Here is a 19,716-nt window from a genome sequence, read left to right as displayed (position 1 = left end):
TCCAGAGTCTGCTCAGTATATAGACTTCTTGAAAGTACTCTCTAATTTGTCTCTAAAAAATATCTTTGAGGGGTTCGGGGGTTATTTAATTGCAATGCAAGGATCGTACAGAATTACAGTGATTTTAGTCTAACAAATCATGTTACTTATCAACTGGGTTTCTTCTTATTTGTTAGTACTGAAGGTGTGAGCATTGTTTTTTTTCATTAGCGTGTAAATTTTTGTCTTACTGCTGAAGCCAGGACAATCTCTTTGGTCAGTTATGTCCTTGCTAAAGAGCCTTTTTTCCCCTGCTTCAATCTGACCAGATACTCAGGTGATCCATGAATCATCTTGTTCCCTGGCTGATGAGCTCCAGTTGCTCATCAACCTTCTGGGCTAACCTGAATTGGTCTGGCTGATGAAATGAGGCTGCACCAACAAAAATAACTAAGTGGACTGTGTATGTGTTAATGCTGTAATTCAGCAGAAATACTCTCAAATTGCTTGAAACAATGTGTTTGGTGTCAGATTTGTTTTGTGTGGAAAAACTGAGTATTTCAAAACAGTTCAAAACCCCTCCCTACTGCTGTGCAGATGCAAAATGTAATTGTCCCTCCCCATCCTTGCACCCCACCTCAAGAAGCTGGATTCACCGACTCTGGACTTCATGTTGCACCACACACATCTTTGATGGGTCCTGCAACTTTCACACTGGATATATGGAAGTTAGCATATTACGCTAAAGTTTTCATAATCTAATTATGCTAAAGTTTGCATAATCTAATACACCTCTGAGATCAAGGACAGGAGCTACTTTCAAATGGAAAGTTTGAAGAAGGTGATCATGGAAGCAACTTTAGAAAGCAAATGAAAGCAAATTTAGAAACTGTTCATTCTCTGCAAACAGACCCTGCCACTCATTCATGAAAGCTGCTCTATGCCTAGCTAAAAGTTTAAAAGGATGAGGTACCGGAAGCAAAATTAATGTTTTTGGGTTTGTTGTTTGTTTGTTTTTTTCCTTTCAGTGGGCGAGTTTGTGAGTGATGCCCTTCTGGTACCAGACAAGTGCAAGTTCCTTCACCAGGAAAGGATGGATGTGTGTGAAACTCACCTGCATTGGCATACTGTTGCTAAAGAGGTACCTTTATCTGTCTTCTTTCCTGCCTTCTTTCTTTAGAGCTGTATCACTCTTCTGAGGCTGAGTTTTAAATATAACAATGACAGGGAAAACAAAAAGCAGTACTGAGGAATGTTTGGGTGAATGGCTTTTTGTTCTGCTTTATCGGGTAGGACACAGGAGTTGGTCTTCTGAGCACATGCAGACCACTACTGGATACTTAATGTTGACCTTTGAACATTGACCCTGTTTCATAGCCCTGGTTTTTTGTTTTTTCCGCCGCATCCACTCTCACTCACCGTGTTCTCTGCCTCCTCCGGCCTCCTGTGTTACTGCTGCTCTGGAACGAAAGACCAATCGCTACTGCCTAGGCTTTGCCTTTATCATTGTCCTCATTATAGTTATTGGCGTGCCAGGTGCCTCACACAGATCAAACAGGCCTCAAAGAATGCAGTATGTGAAATTCAGCATAAAAGGGTTGGAGAGCTGGTAAGGCATAGGACTAGCCAAAGACATTTTGTAGTCAAGCACAGAGTTTTTACAATTTACCAGTGCTTTACCAGAAGTAAACCTAATGTTAAAATCACAAATGTGTTCTGGACATTTTTGTCCCTGTGTAGAAAGTTTGTAGGAATATAAACAGAGATGAGCTTCACGAAGATTTCTGGCTGCTACTTTGTTGGGAACCTCTTAGTTTGTAGGTTATCCCACCTTCTGGAGATCAAAATTGAAATGTGCTTAGCAGCTTCACATTTTCAGTTCTTGCTTGAATGGTACTGTTGCCCCTCAAATTAAGTGTTTAAAGCACCAACCTTCCTCCAGGCAAATTCTAGTCCATTTTAAGTACTTGGAACCTTAGAATAGAATAGCTGAGCATCATCACTGTGCACCATTGAACTATTTTCCTTTTTTCACCTGTCCTACATCACTATATCTTTCTGTCCTACATCACTGTATCTTTAAGATATAATTATGCACAACTGATTGTTTTCCGAACAAGGCTAGAAGGTATTGTACTGGCAGACCTGTCAGGCCAGGTACAGTGTGTTTCCAGTATATCAGATATTTTAAATACTAATCTGTTTTGCAACAAACTCTTTAATAGCATAAATACATCAGGATTAATACATCAAATTACCACTCTGCCTTTGAGTTTTCTGTTTATGAGGCAGACCCTGTGAGGATTTCAGGCAAGAGGATACAGAGTCATCAAGTATATGGGAGGAGACGGGGCTTTCTATACTGTCAAAGACTAAAGGGCAGGGGAAGGGAGAGCTTGTTGCTTACAATGGCCATGCAGACACAGGCAGGGAGCTATCTACAATGCAGGCAGTGAATGCACATGTGACCACTCTAAATTGTGTTTGAAAATGTAGAGATCACGCAGTTCACCAGCTTCAACCTCCTAAGACAGTACGCAGCCCCTTAACATTTTCTCAAGGTCTGTGATGTTTTTTCTGGCGTCCTCCATGACAATATTTTTGCTGTTTGCTTTCTATTTCCTGTAGTCCTGTAGTGAGAAGAGTATGAATCTGCATGACTATGGCATGCTGCTGCCCTGTGGAATCGACAAGTTTCGTGGTGTGGAGTTTGTTTGCTGCCCATTAGCAGAGGAAAGCGACAATCTCGATTCAGCTGATGCTGAAGATGATGATTCAGATGTCTGGTGGGGAGGCGCAGATGCAGACTATGCAGATGGAAGGTAAGAGTGACTTTCTACCCTTCAACTTGTTACTGTCTTTATTAAAGATGCCAAAAATCTGTCTAAAAGGGCTCTGTGTGAAAGACTCGCTGCTCCTTGTAAGTGAACTTGCAGCTACAATGGTTGCAAACGTCAGAGCTCTACTAGTTTATTTTTAACTTGCTACAGACAAGCTTATTGTTAATACAGTTATTGTGCTTTTGATGCCTTCATGTTCAATGAGAAGTATTGCCATATTTATAACAAAAATGCTTAAATACATACTTCTTGACAACTTAATGATAAATACTGTACTCTTAAGATGCTTCATGTGCAGTCTGGAGTACTGCAGCAGATACTCAGCCAACATAACCGTTGGAGGTTCTGAAATGTCTTCATTCATAATAGACATTAGCTGTGCGCCACTATTACCATAAGAATATTCTTCTGCTGACAATTACTTTCTAAACATGATCTAAAAGACAATCTGTTTTAATATCTAGCCTTTGACAGATTCATTAATATGCTACTGTTAAGTTAGAGTATAGAGGTTTCCTTTGCAAGACAGCAGTGGATGGGAAAATACCATGCTTGTCTTTATCTTTTAACATCCCCTGTGCACATAGGCTGATTTTTGAGCCAAATACAGGTTATGACAGTGTTGTAACTGAGTGGTCCAGAGCTGTCAAAGCCTTTTCATATCACTCTCTTGAGCATGTTAGACAGCAATTGTGAGAACAGAGTACAATGTTATGTCCTTGCAATTGAATTCAAACAACTCTCTCAGATGGCTTTCTTCATAAAACTAAGATCTACGTTCAAATTCTGTTTGTGCTCCCTAGACTTCCATCACTTCATACTGTGCTAATGCAGTGTTTCTCCTTAGATGATGATACTGCATCTTTTACAAATAATACACAAAATCAAAAACTTGGGGCAGATTACAAGTGGTTTCAAGGAGAACCCTGAAAATAATTGGGAACCGAATGAAGTGAATAATGTGGAAAGTTAATAGTTCTGAATTGCATTAAGTTTGGGGTTTTTAATAATCCAGATGGACACAAGTTCAGGAACAGCGTAGAGATGAAGGAGAGAGATTGAATTGCAGTAATTTAGTGCAGAGAGATGCTATTAAGACAATGAAAAATTAGAAGCCATACCATGGTGGGCATCTAAATCTTTCCTGACAAAGCATTAGTAAGTCTTACAGGGAAGAGTTCTTTGTGAGTAATGGAAGAAGTTTAATTAAAATAAATATTTGCCCATTGTAATTTCCAGTTGTCTCTCATAAATGGGACTGAATGGTCAGGGCTGCTTGATGCAAGAAACCTGCATCAAGTAATATTGCATCTTCCGCCTTCACATCTTCAGGCTTTTTTCTGACTTGTACTTCCAACAGCTGTCAAAGTGTCACAATTTATAACCCTTTCAGTGGGATTTGTAAATCAGCCTTTGGACTGTTGCTGTGTCACTTCTGTGTATTTCATTTAGATTTTGATTGGGATGTGTTCTCTTAGAATAAGACATGAGTACAGACCTTGCTCTAATTGAGACAAATTTGCTTTTTTTTCATCATACATATATATATACACACGTGTAAGATACACACATAGATCTATCTGATATACCTATTACCTGTCTTATCTATATATCTTCTATTTATTATGTATCCCTATATATAAAATACATGGATATAAACCTTTTGTTTCATATATCTGATCAAAGATTCCTAAAATATTTTAAATAAAAGAGTTCACAGGGGTATATATAGAGTAGTTTTGTTTGTAAGAGAAATATCCCTTTTACTTTTGTATTTTTCATGTTTGTCACTGAACATTTAATTTACTATTCTAGTCTGTTTTGTTCCTCATAAAGCAGTTTAATATCTGAAGAGACGAGCTCAAGAATAACTTCATGAATTTTGTATCCATTAGGAATAGGAACTGTAATTGCATTTGAATCCATTTCTGAAGTCCCAAGCAAATACTGCTGGGTTTTTTTTCCTCCCCTCCCACAGAAGTGGATGCAAAAGGAAATTGAAAGGGTTCTTTTATGGGGCGCTTGTACTTCAACTGCAGATGAAGAGCCAAGCAGTTTGTAGTTCTTTTACACTGACTCACTCTTATTTCTTGCTGCCTCTTCAGCTTCCCAGCTGCATTCAAACTGTGTGTACTGGAGCCAGAAATACTCTTGAAATTTAGTCATATAAAAAAAATAGATTACTCATTTCTCATGCAGCAGTAGGTGGTAGTTCAAATTTTGTGTGTATATTCATACATATATGAGCATATGTTTGTATATAAATATAGATATATATATATATGCCTCAGTCGTAAGATGATTGTGAGGGAGGAAGGATGAGAAAGGAAGTGTAAAGTAGGGGGACACTTTCCTAATGCCGAATTCCCAATATTCTCTATTATTAAAGCACCTCTGTTTGAAGTGCTTAGTTAAGTCTACATTTTTTCACCTTACGCGGGTGATCCCACACTGACACTGTTTGCTTCGTCTTGAAGCCTTCCAACGAGTTCAGAATCCCTTTGTGTGTAAGTACGTCCTTGGTGTGACGCTGCACGCAGGGAGGAGGAGGGGCTGGTAGCTCGTGCACCGGCTAACGCTGACCCTGCTGCTCAGCAGCTCTGAAGCAAAGCCCCTCTTGTCAGAGGAGGTCTGGGTGCTTCACGGAGCCCCTCTCCGGGCAGGGAAGGGGGTATGCTGTTTGCCAATCAGTTGGGCAAAGTATCCATTGAAGTATTTTCCTCACTCAGGAATCGGGATAGCTTTTACTTGGGTCAGATCAGCTGAGCGCAGGTTGTTGATGTCTTCCAGTTGACGGCTTTCAGCGCGCGATCATGAGACACATGCTGTCCCTTGCGGGGGGTGTGTGTGTGGGGGGGGCGCGCACTCAGTCATTCTGGGGAATTATTGCGTTTGCTTTGCTGGTCATTTTTGTGGCCACTGCTTCAAGTACTTTGTTCATGCAAAGATACAAAAATTAGAAGATAGGAGCAGGTCCTTTAGGAGTAGGATTTCATGCCATTACTGCAGGTTTGTGGCAGGAATTCCTGTTGCGGCAGTTTCTGCATTGACTTTTTTACCCATTTTTTAACCCAGAAGTCACAATTTCTGGCTAAAATTAGTTGCCAGTACCACATGAGAACTTCAGTAATTGCTCTTTCTTCTATTTTTTGTTTCATTAAGATCTGAGTTTGGTTCTGTTGTACAAACAAGGCCTTTTATGTGCTTTTGCCATTCATGTCTCAATTTATTTGGTATTAAGAGTTGCTGAGTGTTCCGGGTAGAACATAACCCACTCCTCTCACCTAAGCTGAAACCAGTCTGCTGCAAATGACACCAGCTGCGGGATTTCATATTCCTTGTTTCTCACGTCTGGCTGTGGAGCCTTCTGGCTCGATAGCTGTGGGTTTGTCTCTCACCCAGCCCATGCCCAGTACATATATCCTCGTTTCTCAAAACTCCTGTCGTGACGAAGCAGACTCCAACGTGTAGGTGATGTATTTTGAAGTAACTTTATATCTCAAGCTATTCAGATCTAAATTTTAAAAAACTTGCATTTATGATTCTGAATATTTAGAGGAAAACACATTGCACCTGTTCCTTTTGTAAAAGTCCTTTTTCAAACTGTCTTGTGTTTTTACCACAAACAGTTGTCTCTGGAGCACTGAACTTTCTTTTTTGTTTTGTCATGGGTGTTTTCCTCCGCACAGGAGGAAGCAAAGCTCAGCAGCACATTGTATCTGCACCATCAGAGGGCAGGTGGAGGCAGCCTGGGCTGCGGCGCCATCACAGGCGGACGTTCTTTCTACCCGGTGTCTGACCACCACCTGGGTGTGGGTGTAAAAGGATGTGGCTTGCCTTGTGATGTGGCTTGTTGGCAGTATTTGGGGAAAGGAGGGAGGATGTATTTTGGTGATGGGTGTGATATACCCCCTTTTTGTTCATGAGGCCAAGAGGCAGGATCCACCCATGCTTCTGAGACTGCGTCAAGTCATGCTCGTCCTGAAATAGCATATAACTCTGACTAAGAGGTCACGAGCATTTTTCAGCAGTGGCATTCCTTGCTGTTATCCGCGCCTTTAATTAAACTTTACCTTGAAGACTGCCTGAGGGACAGCCAGATGCAGGTGCTGGCTTTCAATATAGCTGCAGAGCTCCCCCTGCATAGCTACAACTCAGTCAAGTGACCTGCAAGCTCTGGCTGCCCTTGAGACTCAGCACAGCCCTGTGGCCCTCCTGCCTGTACCGGGGCACTTGCTGTAAGCTTTGGTGTCCTTGACATTCAAGGTTGAACATCTTTAGGAGTGATGGCCAAGCTGGAAACTTCCAGGTTTTGTCTGTCTACATCTGTCTTATACGTGCCTCTCCTCATCTTCCTGTCACTGTGCCTGAGACCCCCCAGGCTTTCCTTCCCACCAGGGAAATAGGCTGCTGTCATTTTCCTTCTTTCACAGCAGGGATGCTGAGGCACCATAATCCTCACTGTTGAGGGTTATATAGAAAGCTGTTCTTTAAGTCCCGTGGCTCAGGAGCAGGAGGTAGTGCCTTAACTTCATCCAAGTCTCATTTTTCTAGACAATCTGAATATGTTTTCAAGGTCCAGAACAGGAGATGTAATTTCTCATTGGTTTTTTCCCTCAGCAGATTAGGCCAAATTAATCTTGTCTGTCTGGTATATAAAAACGTATGTTCAGGCTGATGTAATGATTGGGTAGTGTTGTAAATGTCACATTGTAGGGAGCAGTGTATTTCACAAGGGTTTGGTTTACAGTTTCTCATAAACTTCTGCCAAGCGAAGTTTTATGGTTTGTGCATACTTGCCATTAGGCTAGTTAATACGGTAGGTTTTTTACTACAATAAATAATCCAAAAGAGTGCAGTCCACTTTGTGCTGATAATTAGGCATCTGTGAAGTAAAACTAAAATTTGTGCTATAGCATGGTAGTCATGTTGTTCTCTGGTTTTGCAACCCTGTTCTAGACTGAGCTTAAGAATGAGTGCTCATCTCCTAGATGCTGCAAAAAAGTAGTTAGTGCTATATGCCTTTTGACTCCATAAAGAGGGGGGATTTGTTTTTTTGTGGTTTTTTGGGGTTTTTTTAATGATATCTGGAAAAAATGACTTTTTGCATAATTGCCTTCTCCAACTCTAATCTAAGAAATCCTGAAAGGCTTTTAAAACTTGTCAATTTTTTCTAACTGTGAAAGCAGTGTTGTGTGTGTGCTTCTTGTGCTGAATTATTTCCAGGTGAGACCCTATGCTTTGAATTATCAGTCTTGTTCTGGCATTTGGGGAAGAGTCACAGGGGCCCGACAGAATTGCTTTGCTGAGTAATTTTTTAGAGATCATCACTTGACATGGAGGAAACATTCATTTCATTTCTTTCGCTTTCTAGCGCTTTTTATGTCTTTACCTATGACTTAAGTGCTACGAAGATGTCAACACACATTTTACCTAGTGTCTTCCCTTCAGAAATGTCTGTGGGTTAACCTCAATGTCAAGTTAGTTACAACTGAAATTCCCCAGAGTGCTGTCATTAAGTCAGCCTCTCACAAGGTGTGTTTAAACTGGCCACGGTCGTATAGTGCCCTGACCTGATACAACATCACTGTGTTTTTGTGGTATGTCACCCTACTGCCCTGACACAGAGTAAGCACACAGGCAATTGGGCAACTGGGATGTCTGCCTATGGCATATGTTTTTGAAAAGTGCCTAAAGTCTAAACAGTGACGCATAAGCAAGTATCTTTAGTAGTGTACAACAGTCAGTATAAGAATTTTAATTTAATGGAATTTAGTAATTTCTATACTCGGTAAATTCTCTTTCCTTTTGCCAGTGTAGCTTTGACTAGCTAGTGCTTAATTCCCTTTGTTTGGGTCTCTGCGTGCCAGAACAGTAGGGCATTTAATGGGGGCAAGAGTTGGGAAGCTGTTGATGTTTTAATTGCGAATGCAGGTGAAAGCAGGTAAATGCTACAACTGGCGTGGCTGTTCTTTAGTGTTCTCTATGCTCACAGTGTTCATCGAAAATGACTATCCAAAATGTTAAATCCTCTTACCCTGTTTCTCCCCATTACATCGCCCTGTGTCCCTCTCATGTCCTTTTTCCCCTGCTCATCTCTTCATCTTACTACCCCAGAAAATGTATTTGGAAATGCAGCATAAAAGAAGAGCCTTTAGGGGATTGTTTGACCCAGGCATATTTCTGGCCATTGCATATTAGCTGATCAGGGAGATCAAGAAAAAGTAACCAAAGTGCTCTAATCTTCCTTATCTATTGCTTTGATGGGTACTTTAGTCTCTTTGGCATTAGAACTGCACCTGGAAGAAACAAACACGGCTTGAACATGGAGAAAAAAAATTGGCAAAACTAGGAGGCTTAAGGTGGTGGCGCTGATACTCATTGCCTCCTCTCATTTCAAAGAGAGGTTTCTGTGTTGTGTCCCCAGAGAGCCTTAATGGACAGGCTTTCAACCACACGTTTTGTTTTGGCCATCAGCAGGGAGGCGGGCTTCTGACACCCTGAGTAGACCCCTGCTGTGGCCTTGGGGTGTCAGAGTCCCCATGTGGTGGGAAGGGCTGCACAGCTGAGGAACAGTCAGGCCTTCAACGATGTCTGGATATGGGGATGTTGATGAAGAAGTCATGGCGGGGGCAGATCTTTTTGAGAGTCTTACTATTTCTTAAATCCTTCAATTTCTACCTGGTTCTTCACGCTTCTATCTAGTATGTAGTGACATTGTGGGTTTTGGCCATTCTTCCCTCCTCCTCCTCCTCTCCCATTGTTCTCGCTGTTAATGTTGTCTTGCACTGAGTCAAAAATCTGAGGCTTAATTGGAAGTCCAGCTCTGAGCCCAAAAGATCTGTCTGAAGAACGTAGAAAAGGGATATCTGGAGTCCTTTTGAAGTTTTTGTTATTCTAAAGCTAAAAAAGTGTTATTGATCAAGAAAAAAGAAGGTGCCATGGCTAAATTTTTCATTGGAAACATGCTCACTGGAGGAAAAAAGAAAATTAGCATTTTGTCTCTGTTGAGTATTCATCTGTTTTCAAGCCATCTTTTTACTCATGTTAAAACAGACACCAGGTTCTCACTGATGTAAGCTTTTTTATTAAATTGGAAAGTCAATTTCTAAAATTTCAGTGAGAAATGCTCCAGTGGGAATCTCCTAAATGATTCTTAAAAAAACCCGAAACATTAAAAGAAAAATATCCACCCCCTACTCCCCAAGCACTTGAGCTAGTAAAGCTGAACCAGACGTGGAGCTGGACAAAGGGTCCGTACTGCAGGTTCTGACTTAGAAGCAGGAAATGACTTGCATTTGGGCGGATAAAAAGACTTTCCTTTTTCCATACTGTGCAGAGTGAGCCAGCCGTAGGTGGTTCATACCCCTGAAAGTTAAGGAAAACGGAACCTTGTGCCAGCAGTGGTATGCCTATTGCAGTGGCTCAGGGTCTGCTTGGTGGGGAGCTCAGCTGTCCATGACACAGGAGCCGGAGGGGTGCAGCCAGAGGCAGTGTTCTCATCAGCTGTCCTAATACAAATTGTTCCTAATTGGGAGTCAGTGCCCTAAAATGAACACTAGGAATTACAAACCTGCTTCATTTTTCTTGCTTTTTTCCCCCTCCTCTGAAGTTTGCCATCAGTGTAGGTTAACACCAATTATTGAAAAAGGTGAATTTTGCACACATGAATTGTCCGTCACTAAATTGGTATTTTAGAGAAACTGAATTCCTTTGGGGAGATAGAGTGGAAGGTGTCCTGATTTTTGCAATATAATATTTCAGCTAATTGGTCGCAAGTTCATATGTAATTGAGTTTCGTAGTAGAACTGTTAGAAACTGAAATAAAAAAGTGCTTTATACCTGTTCTAAAACATTCTAATGGTACAGCTCATCTAAAAGCTGTGTTTTTATAACTATTTTAATGATAAAATCTTGTTGCTTTCTTTATAAATTAAACTAAGGCATCACCAAATTGTAGGCATAATGGTACTGCTTATGTTGAATAAGTCCAGAAGTATTTTGTCCTGTTCACATATTTTATACGCTCTTAGCATATTCTGTGTCTCACATTCTTACATTAATTGGGTTTGTCTTTCATGTTGGCTGTTACTTAATATTCAGGTAGTTCACGATATATTTTTAATAACAGGTTTTTTCCTTTTAACATGGAGGTTGTTAAAATAAGATTCAGAAAGCATAGAAACACAAGAGTATTAATGACTCTAGAAAGACTGGTGAGTGTTGGATTTCTTCTTAGGACAAGAAAAGTTAGAATGGAATTGATGAAACAGCGCATTGCTTTGAGAGGTAATTACAGCGATGCTGAGCTGGCAAATCCAATCACCATTTGAGTATAAAGCATTAACTGAAGTGATGGATGAGGCTATGGGTGGAGAGAATTAATCTAATTGAGGAAGTGATGAGTAAAAGATAGCCAGGCTTTCATGACCCCTGATGAAAGCAGTTTGCTAGCTGTGCAGGCTACCTATATGACTTAAGTGAATGTTGAGCTTGTTTCAGGAGGGTAATGGCATCACACTTCCACATTTAGTAGAAGGTTGACTTGCACAGAAGGGATGCTTTTTTTTTTTGACTTCTCAAAACAGAGCCATTGGCTGCTGTGTTTTTGTTGAGTAATAGGCAAAAATTTTGTCACTTGTAATAACTTGTGATGACTGAAATGTGGGAGAGAAAGGTTCCCTGTATATGTTCCTGTAGTCATCAACTCAAGAAACCCTTCTGATGTGTGTCTGAGATGTTCTGAGAAGTTCTCGTGACATCGTGATATATACTACCCCATTTCAAACACTGTACTATTTATAATGCATGAAAAAAGTTGAAAGTGAGAAGTTTGCAGCTGGGGTTTTCAACACATCCTGTCACACCAGCATGACTGTGCAGCGGTGCATGCATAGCTGGATATCTCTCCATAAAGTTATCCATCAGTTACTGCTCTATTTTACCTTTCAGTGATATTTGTGATCTGTACTAGAAATAAGAGCTCAGCGTTGGGGTGGTTTGTGGAAATTCAAGAATTCCACATCTTGTGAGGTTGTGCTGTTAACAGCGCAGTGTAGTAAAGCATTTTCTGTATTAAGTACTTTTTTCCTTTGCCTTCTAACAAAGGCTATACATTTCTAATACATGGATCAAACAGCAAAAACAGATAGGGTTGGTGTTTTTTTTCACCTGACAGAAGAGGGTTCTGATCTGGAATGCAAATGACGAGCCATTTCTTCACATGGGATCTCTATTTTGATCACTGCTGAGGGGAGGAAAAAAAAAACCCCACTCAAATTGTGACCTTGACCAAAAAAGAAAATGTTAAAACAGTAAAGTGTTGACCTGGAGAACTAGATCTATCCTTGCTTCTGCCATGAAAGTCTTCTGCTAGGCTTGGAATGCTGTGGCCACCATAAAAAGCTTCATAGAAAAGGTGCCCCTTTTTGTTCAGGCTGCATGAGTGGAGATAACCTGCTCTGCAGAAGTCCTGGCCTCTTGCAGCTGCTGCTGGTGGCAGCTGTATTTAAAAAATTTAAGATGGCACATTCTCTGAAAAATGTTATTCGATGTCTTAAATTGAACATCCAGAGTTATTATGTGATTTGGTATTTTTTTTGTTTGCTTTCTCAGTCGTAAAGCAAAGTGATTCTTCCAGTTTTACCGTGTCGTCGTTGTGTGAGGGTACCAAGACGATGAATTCCACAAACAGGGCAGGTACTTGGTTTGGTGCAGAGGTCACATTGTCCGCCTCGGATAAGCTGTAGGGTAGCAGGTTGCACAAAGAAACACTGAATAGTCCATTCTGAGTACGGCAGAAGTTTTGTGGAAACAAACATGTTGTAACAGATCCAGATTTTTCTGCTGATTCTCCAGCTGGCTGAAATAGGGCTGCACAGGTGACCTTCACTCTGCCTTCTTCCGTCACATCCAGTCTTAATGCGTTCCTGATGTCAGGATTTTGAATTTAATATTTATTTAGTGTCATCAGGCTCACAGAGCCTGATTTTGTGCTTTTGCAGATATGTTTACATTTCTAGTTTTTAAGTTTCTCTTTAGCAAAAATAATCAAAGTGAGAAGGAATATGGGTTAAATGTTATTACTCTGTCCTTCTCTAAAAATGGCATACTTCTTGCTGAATCTTCCAGCTTCCAAAGAAAACTGTCAGAACAGTAGTACCAGCAACGGCTTTGTTTCAGAGAGAAAATTGCGTTAGTTTTGAAAAGATATCCTTGCATATCAGTCAACAGGTACCTTCTGCGATTGCACGAGATCAAATGTTAGATGCTGCGTTGTACACCCGTCTTTTTAAGCAGGTCAGCTGTGGAAAGAAATGTCTAATGGTATAAAGTACACCTTCTTGTTTAATTATGGGGAAAAAGATAAATGTATCTGTCAGAGGCAGTAGGGCAAGGAATGCGTGTTTGGTTTTTATAAATGTTCTATTTAAAAATTAGATTAAAAGATTTTTAGTGTAACTCTTCTTGTTTTCCATCAAAGTTAATGAAACCAGGCACATCTTTGGTATTGCTTTTGTGTAAAAGGTTAAAAAAATTACAGTAAAAGGAGAGCGGCAGACTGAAGCACATAACTCAGTTGTTCGATAAGGTCTAAGAACTCAAAAGCGGCCTATGTGACACTTCTTGAGATAGCTTATTTCAATTTTTTCTTCTGTTAGGAGCTGTGAAAATAAACATGATTGCAACCTCTTCAGTAAAGCAAAACACAAAGGAAAATAATTAGAAGTGACAAAACGAATGTCTGAAAAATACTAGGCAATATGAATTGCTCATCCTGACTTGCTGTGGAATGGAAGGTGCCCACCTGAATTCTCAAAAGGTTAACTGTCTCTTAATAGGTGTTTATATGTGTCCGAATATCACATTATTTTTTCTTGTTGTGGGATACCTGATTTACTAACCTAGTATAATCCAACCCTAATGAAAATAACCAAGGCAGTTTTTAAGCAGTTTGTGCTTTTGTGGTGAATTAACAGATAGACCAGAAATATTATTGCTGAGGTACCTTGTGGGTCAGACTTTCAATTCTGTAAGTCACTGTAATTTTCCGGATTTTGTTGCCAATAAGCCATTTAAAAGATCAGTTACATAGACTGGAGGTCTGGCATAACCCTTTTCTTTCCTGGCTCTGTGTCTAATCTCACAACTGCAGTGCAGTTTCATTCTTGTCCTACTGTCTGTTCCCACCTCCCCCATATTTCTGGAAAATTGACCTTTTTGGTCTAGACTTTCAAGGTGAATGCCGAAATCTTCGTTTCACACTTGGTTTTGACTTCTTTTCCTCTCTTCTATCCCATGCAGAATTACTTCGGTGGTAGTTGTTTAAATTTATTACCTGGATACTCAGTTTCACACAGTAGGTATAGTCAGCTTTGTCTTGACATCAGCTAGTGTACCAAAGCCAAAGTTAAATAACAGAAGGCACAGCGAGGTGAGTGCTCATGTGCCAAAGTGCACTCTTGGCTTAGTTTTTAGCTTGAAGTAGTTCCTGTGTTGACTCATATGTTTAATTAGCAGCACCATTCAGAGTAGCGTGGTGGTGGGATCAAACCCAGTTCCTGAGAAATCTCGTCCTTCAGTCAGATGAACTTTTTCTAGCATACATGGTTTGGAAAAATGTTGGGTGGAAAATACCCAGGCCTCTGATGGGCAGGTTTGAGGGAGAATTTGGTTCTTTGCCTGTTAGCTTTCTGATTTGCTTTTAACCAAAATCCTGGTAATTAGGCCATCTCAAATACACTCATCGTCTTGTTTGGATTCCAAGTTCATGTCCTACTCTTGTAATTTCTGTTGTGTTTCTATTTTGCGTTTTCTTTTAAGGCATTAACTTCTAAGGCATGTAGAGGTTCACAGTTTGATCTGTGAACTGTTTCCCCTCCCACTGTTAAAGAACTTTGTGCTCTGGAGCTTTCCTGTGCATGGGGACAAATATGTATTTGTGCTCATCATTAATCTTCTGCTGGAAGCAAAGCTAGACCCAGGCTGAACACTTGACAATCCAGTCCCATCACGTGTTTCCTGGAGTTCGTCTGGGGGAGCTGTGGAGACTATAGAGGGGTGAGGGTTTTTGTGCTTTTGGGAACCCGAAGCACAAGATGCTGGAGACTTGGTGGCTTGTTGCTACTGCTGATTCCGTTCCTCTCCTGGAATTAGCTTTCCCCCATCTATTTGCATAGGCTTGGTGGATAGTAAAAACCACAGTCCAGATGGCATCTACTTGCAATAAAATATAGTTGCAAAGTGTAGTGAATGCTAATCTTTCCAGATATTAAAACGTCTGTCTTGAATACCTTTTCATTCTTTTTCACCCACTGATGGAGTATGTGTTTTCGTTCAAGTTACTTGGCAAAACCATGGTTTACATACATCCAAATGGATGAGCGTTTACTGCAGACAAATGTGAGCCACTTCCCAAAAGCAGTAATTAGTCCATAGTTATTTGTTATTCTAAATTGAAAGCTTTGCCACGTTTTTGACTGAAATTAATAGTTACAGACAGAAACCTCTTCTTAAAACATAGCTTTTGCTATGTGGGGCTACTCATGCCCCATGAGTTCTGAAACACTGTTAGAAAGAAAACTCGTCGTTCTTGTCGTCTGTGTTCTGTCTCCGTCCCTGTTGCAGGTCATTGAAATACGGAAAGGGAACTTTCTTTTACTACCATTTTCTTATTTCTTGAACAGCAAGAGGTAGCATAGTTCTTTCTTTCCCTTTCCTTTACGTTTCCTTCAGTTTTATCTTAACAAATTAACAGGATGATGCACTCTTCTGAGTGAAGTGAATAAATAATACCTTGGTGCTGGCTCTTACTGCAGTGACGGATTGAGAAAATGAAATTGTTAGATAAACGTTACAGATCCGTGGTTTAAACATTGCTTGTACCAATGTGCTTAGGCGCATGCTAGGAGGAGCTGTACAGTGGTATGTGTTTTAAAACTGGAAATATGCCCGTTGGAGTGGTTGGTATGTTTCTGTTGGAGTCAGTGGAACCGATGACCTCTTTAAGGCTGCCTGGAACCCAGTGAGTCTGCGGCATTGGAAACAGAGCTGAAACCACCAAACTTCAAATACCCCGTTTCATCACACACAGGAGTGTAGTTGATTTGTATTAATGACCCAGTGCGCTACTTGGCTGCTCGAGGGAAGCATCATTTCCGTGATAGGGGAAATGGATTTTAATATCTCATATGTTAGGAGGTTGAAGCAGAAGGTTCAAAGCCATGATGACCTCTGTGATGACCATGAAAATAAAGTGCCAGCGCTCCTTACCAAAAGTCTCCACTGAGAGGAAATGGAGATAAACTAATATTGGAGGGGGGAGGTGCAAGTATTTTCATGGCCGCATTCAAGACTAGCAATTTTACCTCCATTGTTTACTGCTGAACTGCTAAATTCAGATGATGATGATAATATGGGTTTACAAATCTGCGAACTTATCAGTGTATCAAGTACCTTTTTTGAGCAGCCTTTGAAAAATCCTGTCATGGGCACCACTAAACTAAAGCAAAATGTCAACAATTTCTTGTAAATGAGACACTGCAGTCTGTGGTGCTAATAAAACCCTGGCTGGGACGGTATCAAGGGAGTAGACAGATAGCTGTCAAGGTATCGTGGTTCCAGGAGAAACAAGACTGAGTCATACTTGTTTACCGAAGAAGGTAAAAGGTAATAATAATACCAGGAAGTACACACACCCGGTATTATTATTAAATAAAACTCCAAGACTTCAGAGAAAAATATCAGTATCCATGTTCATTTGATAGTAAACCTTCATTTGAAAATGGTGGGTTTAAGTGTATTACTGTGATGAAAGGTGTGCAAGAGTTAGACGCGCTGCCTGGGAAACAGCACCGTGGTGGTGCTAATTGAGAAATGTGAATGGTCCCAGAGCATTTAGCATGACAGGGAGAAACAGCTCTACACACTGTGCAAGAGAGAGGGTTTTGTCCCCATTTGACAAGTTGATCCTTTATTCCAAATGTTGAAGTTCATTCCCTTTTCTGTTGTTCTCTATCGTCCCTCTTGCATGCGTGCTCTTTGCAGAACAGCCAGGATGATGACAGTGGTTAAAACCAAGGAAACAAAACCAAGCATAATTTTTCATATTTCTTACATGACGTAGTGCCTTTTCTCATGCTAAGAGTAGAAGACTCCGGGGAGACATTATAGTGGCCTTCCAGTACCTAAAGGGGCCCTGCAGGAAAGATGGGGAGGGACTCTTTATCAGGGAGTGTGGCAATAGGACTAGCGGTAACAGCTTTAAACTGAAAGAGGGAAGATTTAGATTAGATATTAGGAAGAAATTCTTTGCCGTGAGGGTGGTGAGACACTGGAACAGGTTGCCCAGGGAAGCTGTGGATGTCCCATCCCTGGAAGTGTTCAAGGCCAGGCTGGATGGGGCTTTGAGCAGCCTGGTCTAGTGGGAGGTGTCCCTGCCCATGGCAGGGGGGTTGGAACTAGATGATCTTTAAGGTCCCTTCTAACCTGAACTGTTCTATGATTCTGTGATATGATTCTACTGTCTTTGTTTGCAACAGAAGCACATCAAGTTGCTGATACCGAACCTGTGTCTTCGAGCACAAGGCTTCAAATCCCCTGATTACTGCCAAACACTGGGGGACCCCCTCCTTCCCCATGGCCCCTGGCTCCTGAGGAATGCTGCTAAGGGGCTGCGTGGTATTGTTGGTTTTCCCCTGTCTTTCATAACCGTGGCCTCTGAGAAGGTGTGGTCACCTTCTGTTTGCGCTGCTGAGCACGGTGGCTGTGACTGACTCTTTAGAGTGCGTGACTTGGCAGGTAGCCTTGACATCTAATATGAAGCAGTTGCTGTCGTTACTTTTAGGGGCCTGCTGGGGTACATCCCTGCCTGTCATGTATTCGTGCTGTTTGGTCTGGGATACTGTGCGGTATAGCTGAGCTGATGATTAAACCATCAGAATAATGCCTGATGTTAGTTTCTGGTATTTGGCTTTATTCAAGGAGAAACTTGTTAAGAGAGCGCAAAGCACTTCGTCTCCCCATCCTTTTCTCTTTGGAAGACAGTACTAATAGGGGAAGAGAATAACTCATCTTTGTATAAATAAAAACGAAATAAAGTAGGCAGTTGGAAAAATAATTACTTTTAGAGAAAGCCTGGAGTGCTTCTTTAGAACCTGAGTGTAGCTTCACACTTCTGCAGAATGAGAGTTTTTAAAACCTGTTAAAAAGGGAAATGACCTTCTGAAGCCCAATTTCAGGCATCTTAATTCTATAAGTATATAGCAAGGCTCTCACTTCCATTTAGGTATCTAAATCTGAGGCAAAACCACTTCTATTTTCATTGTTCCTTTTTCTTGAAACTTGCAATACAATTTAAAAAAAAAAAAAGGTTGGCCTTGATGCTGAGAATTTCCCAGCAAAATGCTGTGGACTGACAAAGCTGAGTTGATTGCTTTTGTGTAGCTAAAAACAGATGGATATTGGATGCACGCATACAAATTATTTTTGAAGTGGCTTTCCATGTGACTAATTGACTTTCCTTTGTTTGTTTCATTAGGTTGTTTTTGTTGTCCTTTTTTAACTTTATGAGCTTGCCAGTATCTGAGAGTGATCATTCATATGAAAGGAAGGGGAAAAATACTTGCACTTTTTTTAAAGCATGCTGTGTTTGTAGCTTAGGTGGAGAGAAAGACAGAGAGCAGCTTGCTTTAATGTTGATGGGCATATGGTGTCTGATGCTCTTGATCAAAATCTGTGTGTCTTATACTCAGCATGCCTAGTTTAGATGTCTGTAGCTAGCCAATACTTGAAGCCCCTTAACCTGGAGATCAGAAACAGGTACTGGACTTACAAATCCACCTCAGTCTTGCAGCTGAAAGCTGATAGTGTACATATAGCATTTATTTCAGGCTCATAAAAACGTGAAATGCTTGGCAAGAAAAATAAAACCAGAAGAAATCCGTAGTTCAGAAAGGAGTTACTAAAAATTAAGTAGAAAGTTTTGGACATACTGAAATTAGAATGGCAAAGGAAAACCACACAGTGGAGATGGTGAAACTTCTAAGCCAGTTCGTTGAAAATAAGAGAACTCAGTGGTTTTGTGCCCCTTTTTCAGTCTTTCTGCCGTGTAAATGGAAACAGGTCATCCCTTATTCAGACTCTTCTGCGAGTTTGCTGTTACCGCATCCATTTGTATAGCCTACCTGAATAATGACAGCTTCATTATTACTTTAAGTTTCTCTTGTGTTTCTGGAGGCCAAATATTTTAGGGAGAAAGGAACAGGAGATTCACTCTTGTTTGTGTAGAGACTTAACTGTTTCCTAGTAGAGTAAGGCTTGTGGCATACAAGTTTTTTACCAATAAATTTTTTAACTTCTTTTTAATACCCTATTAGGAAAAATCGTACTGTCCTCCTTTTTGCTCTGAGTTCACTTTCAAAATTGTAGTAGGCAACCTATTATAAAATGAAATGTTACAGGCTTGGCCTCTGAAATGAGGTGAAGGAGAGAAGTTGCTAACTTCACATAAAAGGCTGTTCAAGCATATGGGATGCCCTGAAAAAGAAACAAAACCACTTGTGCATGAAGATGACAAAAAGTCACGACACGTTTGAATATTTAAAGATCATTTACTTATTAGTAGTGAATTTCAAGTAGCAGATCAGATTAACAAACCTGAGACCTTGCCACAGCTGGGTATTGAGCTAGGAAGCCTTTCAAAAGCAACAGTAGCTGAGCCTACATTTTTTGGGCTATTGCCTGTGTATCCTTCAGAATTAAGATTGATCCTAGAAAATTCTTGACATATTAAGCCACCAAATGCATTTGATAGTCAACTGCAGCATTCCCTCCTATCGTTCAAGACTGATTAAATCCTGAGGGTTTTGGACAGCTGTATGAATTTAAAGCACTATGA

At 40.6% G+C, this 19,716-nt stretch overlaps 1 protein-coding gene across 4 annotated transcripts in view; it reads left to right on the top strand.

Annotated features, from left to right (window-relative positions):
- The window catches only part of APP (amyloid beta precursor protein), a 222,601-nt gene that overhangs the window by 104,632 nt on the left and 98,253 nt on the right, over nt 1-19,716 (top strand). For all 4 annotated transcript variants that reach the window (XM_074600232.1, XM_074600221.1, XM_074600209.1 and 1 more), the window contains exons 4-5: nt 1,008-1,120; nt 2,608-2,801. In XM_074600232.1, the coding sequence (XP_074456333.1) occupies nt 1,008-1,120; nt 2,608-2,801 (307 nt within the window). The remainder of the gene's footprint in view (nt 1-1,007; nt 1,121-2,607; nt 2,802-19,716) is intronic.

This window comes from Larus michahellis, chromosome 1, assembly GCF_964199755.1.
Source record: "Larus michahellis chromosome 1, bLarMic1.1, whole genome shotgun sequence".
NCBI lineage: Eukaryota > Metazoa > Chordata > Aves > Charadriiformes > Laridae > Larus > Larus michahellis.
This window is presented reverse-complemented; position numbering and strand designations above follow the sequence as displayed.